The 17,828-nt window shown below is 34.6% G+C and overlaps 1 protein-coding gene across 1 annotated transcript in view; it reads right to left on the reverse strand.

Annotated features, from left to right (window-relative positions):
- Positions 1 to 17,828, reverse strand: part of LOC150110121 (uncharacterized) — a 443,476-nt gene that overhangs the window by 356,623 nt on the left and 69,025 nt on the right. Inside the window, 2 exon segments of the mRNA XM_090397974.1 lie at positions 1,700 to 1,857; positions 14,417 to 14,637. Coding sequence (XP_090254100.1) covers positions 1,700 to 1,857; positions 14,417 to 14,637 — 379 coding nt within the window.

Below are 17,828 nucleotides of genomic sequence, written 5' to 3' on the forward strand. Positions count from 1 at the left end.
AAATAGTGTTTAGCTTTCTTATATTTGCTTCAGTATTCTCTAAGTGCACAAGCTGACTTATTTGCCAGGAACTTTTGATATGTTTTCTTCTTTTCCTTCACTTCTTCTTTAACTTCCAGTGTCCACCATGGAGATCTGATTTTTCTATCCTTCAAGACAGCTTCACAACATTCCTCTCTGGATGAATCAATCAATGTTTTCTTCAGAATTTGCCACTGAATCTCCAAGGTTTGGTTCCTGTTCTGGGGTGCTTAAGATTCAAAGCCATATAACTGAGAGGAGACCTTCACATAGCCCTTAAAGAAATGCAGGGAACCTACCAGGGCTTCTGACCTAATGTCCAATCCCCACCTTTTCATGGTGCACCCTGTTAGGTATCTACCTGGATACTGAATAGACAAGGATGGGCTGGCAATTTGGAATTTAGCTGACCAAATTGTATTATTAATAGCTTAAACCACAATATAAAATGATGGTACAACATGATGGCATCGATTCTCCATACATAATTTTCCTGGTTGACCGAGTGGTTAGTGTATCTACTCTCCAGCCAAAAAAGCTGCAGGTTCGAATCCAGCCATAGGCATGGATGTTTGTGATTGTCTGTGAAGATACTAGTGGTGGTTGGCAGTGGATGGTGCTGGTGTAGTTGCAGTTCGTTATGGTTGGTGGATTGAGTGGTAGAGTGGGTCTTCCCTCTATGAGTCTTTGGGCTCTCTGGAGGTGTCATGTAATAATAATAATAATAATAATTTTCCCATTAACTCATTTTTCTTTTATGTTTGGTCAGTCATTGTTATTCCTTCAGATCACCTGCTTCTTTCTTTTTTTCAGCTCTGCTTAACTCTTGCCGTTTCTTCAATTTTTCAATTTCGCGCTTTGTCCTATGAAGGATAACATTTAAGCTCACTATTTCTTTATTAATATCCATTTTGTTCTCCTCTCTTTCCACAGCTGCACACTCAACATTAATAACATCATTTTCCATTGGTATTTTTTGCATTCTCCTCACCTAACGAACACTCACTTTTGAAACACTTAATACATACTATCTTAAATACTATCTCTCTCTCTCTCTCTAGTTTCAATTTCCTTCCACATATTCTTTAATTTTCTCGGCAAATACATTTCACACATACACACACTGCACTGAATAAATGTCCTGCAAATTCAGATCATCAGATATGGTCTTTGCCACCACTGTTGATGCCACCACCATCGTGTGGTGCCATGCTGACAATATCACAATAAAAATGTTATAAAGATACTAAATAGTCTAAAATCTACACTAATATACTATAACATACTAATTTTCTGAGGAAATAACATAATAAAACATAAAAATCACCAATTTTACATGACTGCTAAATTACATGACCACTCACAATATAATCTCAAACCAATCGCCCATCATTTTCCAGTCGCCTATCCTCCATTTCTAAGAAACTATAAATGATCTTTGTAAAAATCAGGTAAAATAAAATTATATCTATGGTACAGTTGTGTTCACGAATGGTGTCACAATGCAAAAATAGTACTGAACACACTATTTTTGTGATTATCAAATTATTTCCTTATTTTTTTTTTTTATTATAAATAAGTTTTCTAAAATGAAATTTCAAATATGTTTAAAAAAATTCTTCTATAGTGCAATATAGTGCAATACTACATGCTGATATAATACAAAATTCAGACGTACACTGGTCACTTTTTTATATATCTGAGCAGGTCCACTACATTCAGAATATGGATACTCAGAAGTTGCCATCTCCAACATACACATTCCGAATGCATAAACATCCACTGATTCATCATAATGTTCTTCATACATTTCAGGTGCCATGAACTCTGGAGTCCCTATAAATAAGCAATTACAGTAACTTGATAAATAATCACACCAAAATTTAAAACAGTTTGGATATACAAATTATGATCATTATGTCAGGAAAAACTCCATAAAATAGAGTTTAAAAAGAGCCTAAAATGTTTAATTTTAGCATGCTAAAACACGAGTACTTCACAAAATAACAAAACCAAAATAACATAAATTGCCAACAAGAAGCTAACATACTCAATTAGGTTTCTAAACTATCCATTGTTTCTATCACTCACCTACACAAAAGGCTACAGTACTGAAACAGATTACTGATGTGTGATGTAAAAGTAATGTTTTTAAAAAAGTTGATTTTATTCATCAGTCTAAGTAAACTGCTGGTTAATGAGACACTTCTCCTTCCTACTTGTTCCTAAATAACATCTGGGGAAGGTGAAAAGTATAATCTGAGTTTAGTAGTCTTTTTTTTGTGGGAAGGGGGGAGTAGTAAAACTGAGCTTCTTAATTTCCTGATATGTACCTCAAAGGGTGTTCAAGGTTACAATTACAGCACTACATGATTAAGCTAACATTACTGTTAATCTGCTATCAAGAATTTTCCTCCAAATAAGCTAATTCCATGTCAGCACTCCAATACTGTTGTATCTAGCATTTTGTCCTTTTAAGATACTTCCGACTGAATCAATCCACATTCACCTTGGTCTTCCTCTGAGTCGCTTTCCTGTCTTCTTGACATCAGATGCATGCTTTGCTACCTTTCCTCACCAATCCTATTTAAGTGGCCATATCACTTCAGATTAGCTCTGCTCACACATTCTTCAAAATGCTAACAATGACAAATTCCTTTTTAATATCTTCATTTTTAATATGATTCTGTCATTACTGCCATCTATTCTCTTCCCTAATTTTTCTCAGAACTCTCATATCTGTATTTCTAGTCTTTATCATAAGGGCTTTATTTCTAACCCAATTCTCAGATCCATAACTTAAAACTGGTTTGAACACTATCATGTATAGTGCTGGTTTAGTGATTTGACTAATTTCTTTCTTATTCCATATAAGTTTATTTAACAGACTCCTTACCTATATTCATAGTTTAGTCTTTTTGTTGATTTTCATGCCATCAAATAAACTCCCACTTTAATATCATGTTTAATGCTATTTCTTTTATAATGTGATTCATACAGATGATAAATAACAGTGAAGAAAATCTGCATACCCCTGATTTTACATCACATCTTCCTAACTGCTGACTTACAACTTAAATACAGACTATGTACTGCTTGATATAATGTTTTTCTCTGAGAATGTTGACATATGTCTTTTCCAGATCTACAAAACTCTTGTCATATTCCCAATTCCCATGATTTCTAAATTATTTGTTGTAAAGTGAAAATCTAATCCTGAAAATACTTTATTTGCCCCAAACCCAGCTTGTTCTTTTCCAGATTTCTCTTCCACAATTTTTCTCAACCTCTTTTCAAGTTTGTTTACATGAATCTTACCTGGAACACTTAGCAGAGAAATTCCTCTGCAATTCTCACATTCAGTTTTATTCCTTTTTTTTTTTTTTTTTAATAGATGGAAACTATGAGAGCTTTACTCCAATCATCTGGAATTTGACCTTCCAACCAAGCCCTCTGAATTATGTGATGTAGCCACTGCAAAACTTTGTATATCGAATATCAAACTTCAGGTGTCTTTCCACATTTAAAGTTTTTGATAGCTTTTCTACCTCAAATATTGATATGTACTACTGTTAGCATTCCGCTTGAAAATTTTCAACTACTGTTCTGTCACTGCTTGTTTAGTTTAACAGTCACTCAAGGTAATTAGTCCAGACGAAGATATCCTTATCTTCAGTTTTCATATCACCTTTATCACCTCTGATTCCTTTTACAGTACTCTTTCTTCGATTTCAAACCTTTTTCAATAGTCTCCAGAACATTCTGCCACCTTTCTGATATTCATTTTTTTAATATTCTTACTGAAGTCTTCCCATGATATGCATTTGTTTAGCTATTTTTACACATAGCTTAACTCTTATACATTTTTCTGCATATTCTTTTTGGGCATCTGCAGACTTATTTGCTAAGATCTTTCAGTATGCTTTCTGCTTTCCAGGACTGCTTCTTTAAACTTCTTGTGTTCACCATGGTGTTCTTATTTTTCTATCCTTGCAGAAGACTTCACCACACACACACACCTTCCTAGCTGAATCAATCAATGTTTTCTTCAGAGTTTACCAATGGGATTCCAAAGTTTGGTTCTTGTTTTTGAATCACTTCATTTTTTTCCTGAATAATGTTTATATAGTTGATTCCCTGTAAAAGCTGCTCAACTTTAATTTTAAAACTTTCTTACATACTGTTCTTTTCAACTTGCTAATGATTTTATCTTACTTAACACTAAGTGATGATCACTCCCAATTTCAAAACCTCTGTTCCTCATGTATCCTGAACCAACATGAAAATATCACAATCAACAATGACATAGTCAATGAGGCTTTTCTTATTTCTTGCATCTTCTCTCCATGTAAACTTGTGCACATCTTTATGATGGAATGTGGTGTTAGTAATGACCAGTAAGTATCCTGAGCAGGAATCCAGCAGATACTTACTGTTATTATTAGCTTTGTCCTTTTCTCCAAATATTCCCAAAATGATTTTGTTATATGCCTGGTGGGATTCATTTTCTACCTTGCTATTTAGATCAACAACAAGGACTAACTTTTCTATTTTCTTTATGTCAGCTACCTGCTGTAGAAAGTCAAAAAAATTCCTGAACTGCTTCCTTAGAGTGGGACCATAGGCACAAATTCATTGTCTATTTAGCCAGTTTGAAGTTTGTCCACATAACTTACTTGAAATTGCCTTTCAATCAAGAAGTTTATCTTCATATTTGGTGTTGAATGCTATTGCTACCCCTTTCTTTCCTTGATCATAATTCACTTTTTTGTCTACTTTTCCAGTTCTTCTGCAAGTTTGATTTCCTTTCTATTAATGCTCTTTATATTGATGGTTCCTATCTTCGGAACTTCTGAAACTGGGTTTTATTCATCTCTCTTCTAGATAGTGATTCGGTTTGTTCTGGTAGTTGACTTTTCACTGTTCACTCTGTTTCCCTTACGAAAACAGCAAAGGCGTTATTTAATCAGGTGATGTCCCAGCTGGCATGAAATCTCATCATGTTGTACCATCTTATTATTTGTGGTTTAAGCCAATAGGGAGATTACAATTTGTCTGGCTAAGTCCCAAATTGCCAGCCCATCCTCATTTGTTTAGTGGATACCTACTAACACGATGCACCACATGAAGGTGAGGATTGGATGCCAGGTCAGAAGCCCCAGTAAGTTCTCTGCATCCTTTATGGCAATGTGGGGTCTCCTCTCAGTCATTTGGCTTTGACTGTTAAACAACCTCTTGAAACTGTTCTTTATAACCAAAACCTTAGTGCCACCACAAAATTGGTGAATAATTTCACTGTTAAGAAGTTTGCATTTCTGCATACTCTCTTCTCATCATGAAAAGAAAGCTAAGAAGAGATAAAGGAATAGAAATAAAATATTTCTATTTATAAATAAGAATATACAGTACTCTTATTTATAAATAGAAAAAATTGTAGCAGACAGTAAGTGATTACTGAAGTTACAGTAAGCTCAATAATCACTTATCAAACCTGATCATTTATTGAAAAGAATTAATAGCAATAAATTAACTGATAACAATAAGTACTTATGATTATTCTTAGGAAAAATTATAATTCAATGAGGTTACACACACATATGTACAAATTCCTCAACAGTTAGAGAAGTCTGACCAGCTTGAATATCTTCTTACTCCAAAAGTCTCTGTCCTCAGCGTACACTGCTGCTTCATGCCAAGCATGAAGCAGCAGTGTACGATAATTATTAGATAATTATTTAGATCTTGTTTGATATTGTCAATCCATATAATTCAGGCCTACCTCATTGCCTAACACCTTTTGGATCAGTGAACATAATTTTGTTGACCAACATTTTGTTGTCCTGCATTCTGACAACATGGCTGCAACATCGTAGCCTTTTCTTACATAAGGTGGTTAACCACTCCTCCAACATATCTCATCATATTCATGAAGTCAAACTCTCAAAGTCTTACTCTCAAAATACTCCTTAAACACTGCTGATCAAAAGCATCAAAAAGGTTGTAGATTTTAAGTTCTAACGATATTCTTCAGTATTTCCAAACTTTCCATAATTTTAGAATACTCCTGAAGCATTCCTTAATCTTCTACTCACTTCACCAATACCAGTAAGACTACCAAGATGACTGAAGTGAGAGATTTGCTCTATGCACACACTTTAAGAAAGAAAGGTTAAATAAAAGAAATTTACATTTAGCTTGTATAGAATGAGAAATGCATATAGTGCATCAGACAGAATGTGTTTGTCAACACTGGTATGATATAAATTCTAATTCTTATGTATAACGAAAAGCTGAGCTTAATTTCAATTTTTTGTAATAAATGCATGATATATGACAGTTACATTTACTTCAGTTAATAAGGACTATTTTCTTACCAAAACTTTAAAGAGTAGCAGAAGCAGAGACGATCACTTTAGTGAATATCACTTTATTCATAAATGTCATACAGGATAAAACACAAATGGCTCTCTTATGATTGAAAACTAATTGATTGTTCATCTGTTTCTTTCTCTCTCTCAAGTTTAATTTCCACCATAAGAAGTGCCCTCAGAGCACATATGATTTGGTTCTGCAATTACATCATGCTGTCACTTGGTAGCATAAAGATTAATACCTTACAAGTGTGCAATATCCCCTCACCTGTCTAACCAAACAGAAACAGCACTTTTTAAAAAAATACATGCCTAAGATAATTTATTAACTGGTATACAATTTACATATGAATATACATATTAATGTATGTAGTTTCAAGTAGTGTAGCTTCAGGAGCATTCAAAAATTATAGAAATTTAGGAAAGACAGAAGTTAATATTAGTAATCATATCAACATTTTAAAATACAGTAAAACCCCGAAGTTATGCGATAGGTGGGACCAACAAAAAAGTACGTAAGTCGAATTCGGGTAACTCGGGGTATAATTTTGCATGTAATTTATATATACAAACATACAATTGGGACCAAAGTTTTACAAAAACATCTATATTTTTTAAGAAATATAATCATAATTGTAGTTTTTCGAACATAAAAAAAAAGAAAGTTATTTCGATGTCGATGGTTTCATAAAATCTAATAGATTCGTCTGACATAATGTCTTTTTCTTGTCACGCAAAATTTCTTCATAGCAAGCTAATGATTTTAACAATTGTAGCCACAAGACATTTTAATGTCTTGTGGCTACAATTCGTTCCTCGTTAGAATCTATGTCCTCCAAAATCTGTAAACCTTTCTTTTATGATTGTTCTTACTGTGGATTCCTGTAGATCGAACTTCATTGCTAGCTCAAAAATTTTCATTCCGCCTTCAAAATCCTTAATAATGTTGAGTTTTGTTTCCAAAGTCAATGTTTTTCTTTTTTTACTAGCTGTAGAAGAATCGGACTTGCTTCTTTTGGACGACATTATTATTTTTAATGTGATAAAATTTTTATCAAGAACATAACATTAAACAATCGCAAGGTTTGTAGACTATAAAAATCGTGTATGAATGGAGACCACGCGAAACATGTCAGTGCTTGTTCACAGCATGTGCGACACTGGCAAATGCGGCTGGCGCTTGAAAGATATGACTAGTAGTGAGGCGTGAAACAGGATGGGAATATGTACACATAAGAAACCGCGTAACTCCGCGGATTCGCGTAAGTCAGGGTATGACTGTATATACATTTTAGCAAACTTGAGGAATTATTAATGAGATGGACAAGCCATGACAAATATAACCAGCTTTTTTCATAAAACATCACAATTTTGCTTTAGAATCAGAAAATCTCATCCCCCCCCCCCCCCCCCCCAATTTATGCATCTCTGGTCTATACAGTTTACAGAACTAATACAATTTAAATTGAGATCACATTTGATTTCTTTAGTTTTTTATCAGAAAAAAAAACAACGAGGTTCAGATCCCTTATTATTAATAAAAATTAACAATTGTTGTTTAACAGATATTTGTACCACAATAGGTTTCTTTAACATGAAAAACACACAGAGTAAGTAATACTATTTAAGGCCATATATTTCAGCCTGAATATTATAGGCCATCATCAGAGGCTAAAATAGTTAATTGCAACGCAATGCTATAACTGACAAAATATTGCAATATTAATTATTCATTAGCTATTTTTAAAAAAAATATTGATGTGTGATTAAAATAAGACTTTCCTATATCTTAGAGAGAAGCAGTCATTACGATAAAGTTTGGATGGTGAAGTAAGGCCTTGGTGCTTTCTTTAAACAAGCATTAAAATTTATACTGACACTGATGAAGTAACCATGTTTCAGACCATAGGATGTTGTCACCTGTCTCTATTCTGTGCTGTGCCAAACTTTTTCAGATTTACTGTTACTAATAATATTTGCTAGTCTCCAAACACCGATAACCGTTCTAACCTCTTCACATTCCTTTCCATGAAACACTACCGTCTACAAACCAAATAGCGAGGTCATCTTCCTGGATGACCTCAACGTCCATAATTCCAACTGGCACCCCCTATTCCAACACCACTGAACAAACTAGACGAGAAGCAGAAGTCTTTTTCCATAAGTAGTGACCTAACACAAATCATACATCTACCTACTCAAATTCCTGATAATCCACTTCACTCTCCAAATACTCTGGATCTCTTTTTGACCAGTTCTCCTTCCAGATACACCGAAGAAGACTTATAGAATGCCACTCCCTTAACCACTCTCAACCTCGCATCCTCTGGCACTACAAAGGAACCAAATGGGATGAACTCCGGAATTTCTATTCCTCCTCTCCTTAGTCTGACTATTGTTTCCACTCATCGGACCTTAACACCTGCTGTGAACAAGTTACAGAAATTATTCTCACTGGCATGAAGACCTTCACCCACAAATCAAGATATAATCTTCACCTGCTTTCCAAGCCTTGGTTCAACCGAAAGTGTACCAAAGCAGTTAAAAAAAAAAAAAAAAAGCTTACTGCAAGTGGCTCACTTCAACTCCAGGTTCATACTCTGCCTACACTAAAGCATGCAACATATGCAAATTAGTCCAAATCTGATTTCATAAGGGCCAACAGCAAAAAACTTGCCTCCTGTCCAAATGGAAGCTGTGCCTTCTGGTCCCTCACTAAGGGAATTGGACACAACTTCTGCTCTTCTGCATTTCCCACCTCTATTTCATCCTGGTGGCACCAATGTTACTTCACCCAAAGATAAAGCTTACCACCTAGCATCACTCTCTTCCTCAAACTCCTGCACTAATGATCAAGGGAAATCACCTCCTACAGCTCTCCAATTGTTCTCAAACACTGTGCTCCAGAATTAACACTGTCATGCATCGGAAGACCAATGCAAAGAGGTCTATCTTATCTTTAGGAGAGGTTGCCAATGTTCCATCAGAATGTCAGAGAGAGAGAGAGAGATGGAAATACCCATCACATAATGCATAGAATTACATGTCTGAAAGGATCCTTGCTTGGCATTATGACATACTAAGGCAATTGAAGTGAAGTCATCAGCATCTATATACAAGTAGATACTTCACGTGCAAACTCTGTTTTCTTATACGTGGATAAAAGACTGAACAAGAATATAATTTCTTGGCAAGTTTAGTTTAATAGGAAAAAGGTTTTTCCCAACAGCCTTGACAAGAAACCTGAAGACTCGATTTCGATTTGAGAAGGAGGTAAGCTTAATGCACATGGTCCTTAAAAGTCTGCTTTAGATTTGCTGATGACTTTTTTTTGCAGTTATTACATCAGAGTTAGAGTAAACTGAGTGAAAGGTTAGAGTCTTTAGCCTGAGCCACTGAGTGTAAGCTGTATTTTTTTAGATTGGACTTCTATGGTTCATGTGATAGAAAAAACCCAAAGTTGATTAAGGGTCGGGGATTTGAGCTTGAGTGGAAGGAAGTCTAACTAATGGGAATGGGAACTAGACTTAAGAAGACACCAAGGTTAAATCATATACCATATGGTGATATACCATAAAATGGTAGATATATCACCATATTTACTAAAATATTCTGAATGAGAGATAATTGCAGAGTTTTTTTGTTTTTTTTGCTTAGTTACAGAGTATATTATACCCAATAAGTAATCATATTCTTTTTTTAATCCTTAAGTGATTTTTCATATTAAAAAATAAATAAATAAAATACACACACACACAATTCTCCATTTACACAGTAGATTGGTTCCAAAAAAATCCGTGTAAAAAAGAATAAAATGCATATGAAAAAATAGAAGAATGGTTCCAGATGTGAAACTTTTTTCTATATGAAAACGATACAAACAATAAGTTATTTTTAAACAAAACATGAAAATCATTGAATAAAACACTATTTAATTTTAAAGGAATATTTTTTTTTTATTTTAAATACTTATTTAAAGTATATACATATGCATCTTTCTTAAAGAAAATAGTGTGCCACTAATAAAACAGAAATTCGAAAAGTTCCAAATACACCCGCGCATATGGTTATTAGTTAAATTTTATTTGCCATCGCTTTCTGATAGTGGCTGCATTCAGAGGCATAGCTAGGGAGGGGCAGAGAAGGCAGTCCGCCCCGGCAGCACTTTGAATCTTTTTGAACTTTTGCAGTTAATTCTAAAAAACAGTCTTGAGAACTCAGTTCCAAATATTGTAATACTACTGTGAATTTTCCTCACAATTGCTGTAGGTGTAGCTAGTGAGAGGAGTTTTTCTAAATAAAATTGATCACAAATTACCTACATTATTATGAAATAGATTTCGCCAATGTCATCGACATTTTGCTAACAAAAAAGCAAGAAAAATAACATTTTAGAATGTTGAAATTAAAGTTTTACTTCAAAAATAAACATAGCGTTTTAATTTATTTTGCTATACATTAAATATTAAATATTTAAATTCATGTACACTAATACTAGGAGTATTAGGAACAAGAAGGAAGAGTTTTTGGCCATGGTTGGCACTTCCAGACCACAGGTTATAGGTATTAGTGAAACATGGCTGACTGTAGATGATATAACTAGTGGGATTGAATGTGATGGGTATAGTGTGTTCAGGAATGACAGAGAGAATAAAATGGGGGGAGGAGTATTGTTGATGATAGCTGATGAGCTACAGCCAAGGAGAATAGAAGTTGAATTGCAGGATAGAGAAAAGAGCACATTTGAGGCCATTTGGTGTGAGATTGTGGCTAGCAGAACTAAATATACAATTGGGTGCTGCTATAGACCAGGTGATGGAAAAGATGGTGGTGACAGTATGCACAAGCAAATAGAAGAAATGGGTGGAAGGAGGGTGATTATTATGGGAGATTTCAACTATGGTCGCATTGATTGGAGTGAGGAGAGGACACACGGAAGGAAGGAACTGGATTTTATGCAGTTATTAAGGGATAACTATCTGCGACAGCATGTAATGGAAAATACTAGGGATCAGAGAGTGCTTGACTTAGTAATTACATCTGAGGATTTGGCTGTAACAAATATGACCACATTGCCACCAATCGGTGAGAGTGATCATAGGGTCTTAACTTGGGAGGTGGCTAAAGGTGTGGAATTTACAATTAAGACAGGGTACATGTGGAATTATCGGGCTGGAAAGTATGACAAGCTTTGGAGTTTGATTGGTTCAGTGCCATGGCATGTACAACTGCAAGGACTAGAAGTTGATAGTGCATTGGAGGCAGTTAAGAAGTGTTTGCATGAAGCAATGGCTGACTGTATACCTAGAGTCCGAATAATAAATCAAGTAGGCCGAATAATAAATCAAGATGAAAATGGGATATTGTATGGGGGACAACATGGTTTTGTGAAGGCATTATGACATACATAGATCATGCCTCAGTAACTTGCTCAAGTTTTATAACACAGTGACGGCTGAACTGGATAGGGGTAATGGGTTTACAGTGATACTACTGGACCTTGCCAAGGCCTTTGATAGGATACCACATGGAACCCTAATCAGTAAACTGGAGCAGATGGGTATAGATATAGGGTTGGTGAGATGGATAGGAGGGTGGTTGAAAGAGAGATATCAAAGAGTGGTTTATTCAGGAGTGGAGTCCAAAAGATGTCTTCTGACTAGTGGAGTGCCACAGGGCTCTGTTCTTGGACCACTGCTTTTCAATTTGTTCATCAATGATATTGGAAAGGATCTGAGAGGAAGTGTTCACTTGTTTGCTGATGATGCAAAGTTGGGTAGAGCAATTGTGAGTGCACAGGATGTCAAAATTTTACAGGATGATTTGGATAGTTTGGAGGACTGGGCTAGGAAAAATGGATGTCAATTTAATGTGGCAAAATGTAAGGTTATGCACTTTGGGGTGAAAAGAATAGCAGCAGTATATCGCATTGGTGGAACCATACTCCAGGAGATTGATGAGGCCAGGGATTTGGGAGTGTTGGTGGATAGGGAGTTGAAGTTTAGGGGGCACATTGCAAAAGTAACTAAAACAGCTCACCAAATCACTTGGCTTCTGAAAAATACTTTAACATGCAGAGACGAACAAGTTGTTGTTCCTCTGTATCGAGCCTTGATAAGACCCCATCTGGACTTCTGTGCCCAGTTATGGGCACCAGGGTTTCTTCGTGATGGGGAGGAAGTGGAGAGGGTCCAGAGACGAGTGACCAAGATGATAGCAGGTCTGTGGAATGAACCTTATGAGAATAGGTTGAAGATTTGTGGGTTGCAGAAATTGGATGATAGGCGAAGGAGGGGTGATATGATTGAGACATTCAAATTACTGAAGGGTTTTTATAAGATTGATCCAGAAGATATTTTTGAAAATATGACTGGTGGTGGGAGGACTAGGGGCCATGCATGGAAGCTGGGAAAGAGTGTGGTTGACAGGGTGTTAGAGCTAGGTTTTTTACTTGGAGAGTGGTGAATGAGTGGAATAAGCTTCCAGAGTCTGTTGTGGGTGCTACGACCGTGAATGAGTTCAAGTCAAGGTATGATAGATACTGTGTGAATGTTGAATAGTTGTTCTTGACATGTTAGGGCCTCCCTTGATGAGTCTGTCGACTCCTTGGAGTTTCCTGGAACAACAATAATAATAATAATAATATACGTCATTTTGACTTTTTGAAGTATTTTTGTGTATTGAGCGATGGGTGGCACTCTCAGGGACCGACCCAGCGGAAAAAGCTCTAGCTATACCACCGGCTGCATTTTTCTTCAGTAAAAGAAACTAAATTAGCACTAATTTTCAATAATTATGAAGATTTTTTTTTTTAACCACGGACTCTGTAATTAATCACTGATATTCTGTTTTGACTAGATCTTCATATAATTCATCACATTACACCATGCATGACTTCTGTTCACATTTAAAATGTTCAGTTCATTCAATATTTGGATCATGTGTAAGAAAATGACTTTGCAATTTACTAGCCATTTGAAGCCCTTCTTTAATTAATATTTCAGTGAGTGGAATCCCTTCATCATCACTTTTTTTCTTTTTCACACATTATGGCCAAGTAGCTTTCCAGCATGCATTTAAAGTTGATGGTTTCAATTCTCATAATGCCAACTTAGCAAGTTTGATGCAATCCAAAATATAAAATTTCTTCCACACATCAATAACTGTCAGTAGATTATTCTTATCTATAAATAATAAATTACACAGTCATCATCATCAAATTCCTGCAAGGGGATGTACAGGATATGATAGTACCACATGAAAAAAAATTACATCATTACTAACTTCCTATCTAAAATTTTCCTCCAAATCAGTCTGTTACTTGTCAAGACTCCAACATTATCAGATCTTATATTTCTATCGTCTAAGGCACTTTGTACCGTATCAATCCACCTATATCTTGGTCTTCCTCTGGGTCGTTTTGCTGCCAACCTGGCAGAGAACACTTATTTTGTTAATCTTTCTTCGCACATTCTGTTTAAGTGACCATACCACCTGAGATTAGCTCTGCTAACGCATTCCTGGATTACCTTTATAACATAAATCATTTTATGGTACTCTTTCTTCCATTTCTAAGCTTTCTTTATTAATCTTCAAAACGTTTTATTTTTGCAAACCATAATACAGTTATAAAAATAAAGTGCTTAGGAGGTTAATATATATATGTTTTAATATGAAAAATCACTTAACAATTAAAACAAGAATATGATTTCTTATTATGATAATACTTGCATATTCTTATAATATACTTCCATATTCTTCCAATTCTCAAAGAGCACATACTGACTGGCATATTAGCCAAGAGCTTCTACATGATTACTTAACTTCTTGTGTCTACCATGGAAGTCTTATTTTTTCATCCTTGCAGAAAATATACCAATGATATTTAATATATTTCTGGTATATGTAGCTGAAATATGAACAGTTGTTAGTCTTTTATTCACAAACAACTGTTAGATGTGAACTTTAATTAAATTTGAATTATATTTATTATATAAATTAATAGCATAATGAAAAAATCTTACCTATGACACTCTTTGCAAATGATCTGTTTTTGAGTGTAGCCAAACCAAGATCTCCAATTTTTACAGATCCGGTAGTACCTGTTATAAATATATTATCACATTTCAGATCTCTGTGAATTATAGGTGGAGAACGAGAATGAAGAAAGTTCAGTCCCTTCAATATCTGTCGACACCATGATTTCAATACTTTCTGATTCACTTTCTTAAATCGTCTTAAATAACTGAAAATGAAAAAGAATATGCTGAATCTGTCAAAGACTTGGAACTGTTTGTGTGCGTGCATGCATGTTTGCATACACAAAAGTTATTTCTTTTACAGTACAGTATACTTTTTTTATACTTAAAAAAATTTTAAGGCATTATTTATTATAGCTTCTGTTAATAATTATTTATGTTATACCACATTTGGAGCATATGACACGATAATTTGTATTTCTATGAAGGCTGCCAAATTTTATGACAGATAGAATACACAAAGAACTTTAGTAGAGAAGGCAAAATGAGGAAGATAAATTTGCATACACACAAATCAGTTTTTGGAAAGAGGAAGGGAGAAGATTATAAATAAAAAGTACGGAATTTTATTTTTTTCCCCCCAAAACTGAAACATGTAAAACAGAAATATTTAAAACTAATTTTTAAATAACATTTCTTTTTCAGCCCCTTCCAGAGTATGGAATTAAAAAACCAAGTTTTTTTTTATTTACAAGATATTAATTTACATACCTCTTTAAAAGTCTTGAAGGTTATAAAAACTTGATAAAAGAGTCTTGATCAGAACTGAAACAGTAAGCACTTAAAAGTGGTGAGCACAAGATAACAATAAACAAGCGCAGAGAATACATCCAACTAAACAAAAACTTAAAAATCAATGACAATAAGAAATTAACACACAAAAGATGAATTGCACAAATTTTGGATTTGAAAGGGCTGAGAATTAAAAAACCTGTTACATAGTAAGCAAGCAACAAACATTACTGACAGATATAGTCAAATTGTAGGTTTGCTACCCAGATACAAGAGTACCAAGTTAAAGAGGGCAATGATAGCAAATAATTCTTCTTGTGGATCTCATGCTTATTAAACATGAGATCCACAAGAAGATGATGTGGGAAAATATTGTGAGAATAAGAGAGAGATAGGAGTTATGAAATATATAATGCACAGGCCAGAGTGCAGAAAGCTAAATCAGAGTAAAAAAAAGAAATTGGCTATGCAAACTAAAGGCAATCCAAAAGAATTGTGTATCATTATACCACAAGCAAAACAAAGAATGAATGTGGAAGAATAACTTTATTTAATGTAGATGATACTCTATTGTCAGAAGCTAATGAGATTATTTAATTAATGAGTGCACACTTTGCTAAGCTATAACCAGATGTATTATAACATGTGCACAGTGCTACTGCTACATTGGATAAAGAATTAGAGATGCATGAAAATGAGATTGAAGAACCGTTGCATAACATGGATAAGAATTTGTCAATAGAGACAGATGGAACATCAGCACATTTGCTAAAGGAATATTCAACCAAATTGGCTAGGCCTTTCACATGTTTGTATAACTTGAGTCTAAGTTCAGGAATGATATTACAGGAATGGAAGGAATGTATGATAGTTCCAGTGAACAAGATGGTTTAAAAATTGTGTGTCTAACTACCAACCTATCAGTATCTCTGGTGTGGAGATTTTAGAAATTGGCTATGCAAACTATGTAAAATTGTTTACCAATTTTAGAGAAATTGGTAAACTCACATATGGAAATGGATAGACAAACAAGCAATACTCTGCAAGGAGCAGAATGTTTATTAAAGGAAGGTCATGTTTTAGCAATTTTCTGATATTTTATAAGAATGTTATGGCCAAAGTTGGATAAAGGGAATGGACACACCATGATAATGTTGGATTTTGCTACGGCATTTGACAGGATACCACATAAAAGGCTGTTGCATAAACTGGAGAACATGGGATTGGAATGGATGGTTGAGAGACAGATATCAAAAAGTTGTATACGGTGGGTGTGAATCTGCCTGATTTAAGGCGAACAGTAGTGTACTTCAGGGCAGGGTTAGCTCTGAGACAATAGCACCTAGAGGCTGTGATTGGTTATTGTGTCAACCAATCCAAATGAACATTGTCATTTGTCATGAGCTGCTCTTTTTGTTTTCCAAGTTTCATTTGTTTTGTGTGCTTTAAGTGTGAACTGACGTGGTAGGCAAATTTTTATATATAATATACAAATGTTTTTAATATATAATTTTCGATAAATTTATAACTTTTTTGCCCATGTTTACAATGAGAAACAGTATTGTAGTCGAAGGAGGTAAGCTTCGTCCTCCTCTTCCAAGTTTTACAACTTTCAGTAATTCAAATATACCAACCAAATATAGCATTCTCCTTCATTATTGTTTTCTAATATATAGTATCTTAAAACAAACACACTGTCCCCCACTCTGTGCAGATTTGGTTACAATCAATTGATAAATTAAAGTATTCAAAGTTATCCTACAATTAATTGTATCAGACTAATTAAGATGTGCATTGATGTGCTATATACTCTTAAAACTTTCATACATCGATAAAAAATGAAATTATATGGTTAAATTGGCATGAATTTTGTAGCATGGGTTGCATAAGCGACAACAGCACACCCAAACGAAATGGGCAAGCGACGGCATTAACTTCAACTCCCTATTCGCTAATACCCATGAATCACTAGCTTTGTCAATTTCAGAGTATGATTCCATCAATACAGTATATAACTTGTAATCCTTCAATCCCAAAATGCATAACTTGAAACTTTTCCACATTAAATCTATTAGCATCTATTATTTTTTCCTTTACTGTCAGCTTATTTCAATTATCCTGCAAGCTATCTACAATGCCTTAATCATTATGCTACCAAATTTTGTATCAGCAAACAATATCTCTCTTCAAATCAATCCTATATCATTTATGTACAAATTAAACAATAATGGTAAGTAGAAACTCTTGTGCTATACTACTAGTTACCTGATTTCTCATGGATTTTTCTCCTCCATATTACTCTTTGGTATGTGTCCACCAGGCATCCTACTATCAAAAATCAGTAGCCTTGTATTATCTATTCCCATTTGTTCCAATTTGAGTAACAAAATTCCATGTGATATCCTGCCAAACAGCTTTGCAGAATGAAGAAGTACTATTGTAAAATCTTTCTCTTTATCTGACCAACTCAGCAATTATACTATTACAAAAAGTTACTAATACATGTGCTCTCACCCTTACAGTATCATAATTTTATCCATCCCTCAGCTGCTAAATTCTGACATTGATTAACCTTTCCTATAGCTTTATCCTACTACCAAGATACTGAATGATGTATGACTTGCTATGCAGTGTTGGAGTTTCCTTTATGCAACTGCACTATTTT

This window comes from Typopeltis vanoorti, chromosome 1 (assembly GCF_054136105.1).
Source record: "Typopeltis vanoorti isolate ZY-2024b chromosome 1, IOZ_Tvanoo_1.0, whole genome shotgun sequence".
NCBI classification, from domain to species: domain Eukaryota; kingdom Metazoa; phylum Arthropoda; class Arachnida; order Uropygi; family Thelyphonidae; genus Typopeltis; species Typopeltis vanoorti.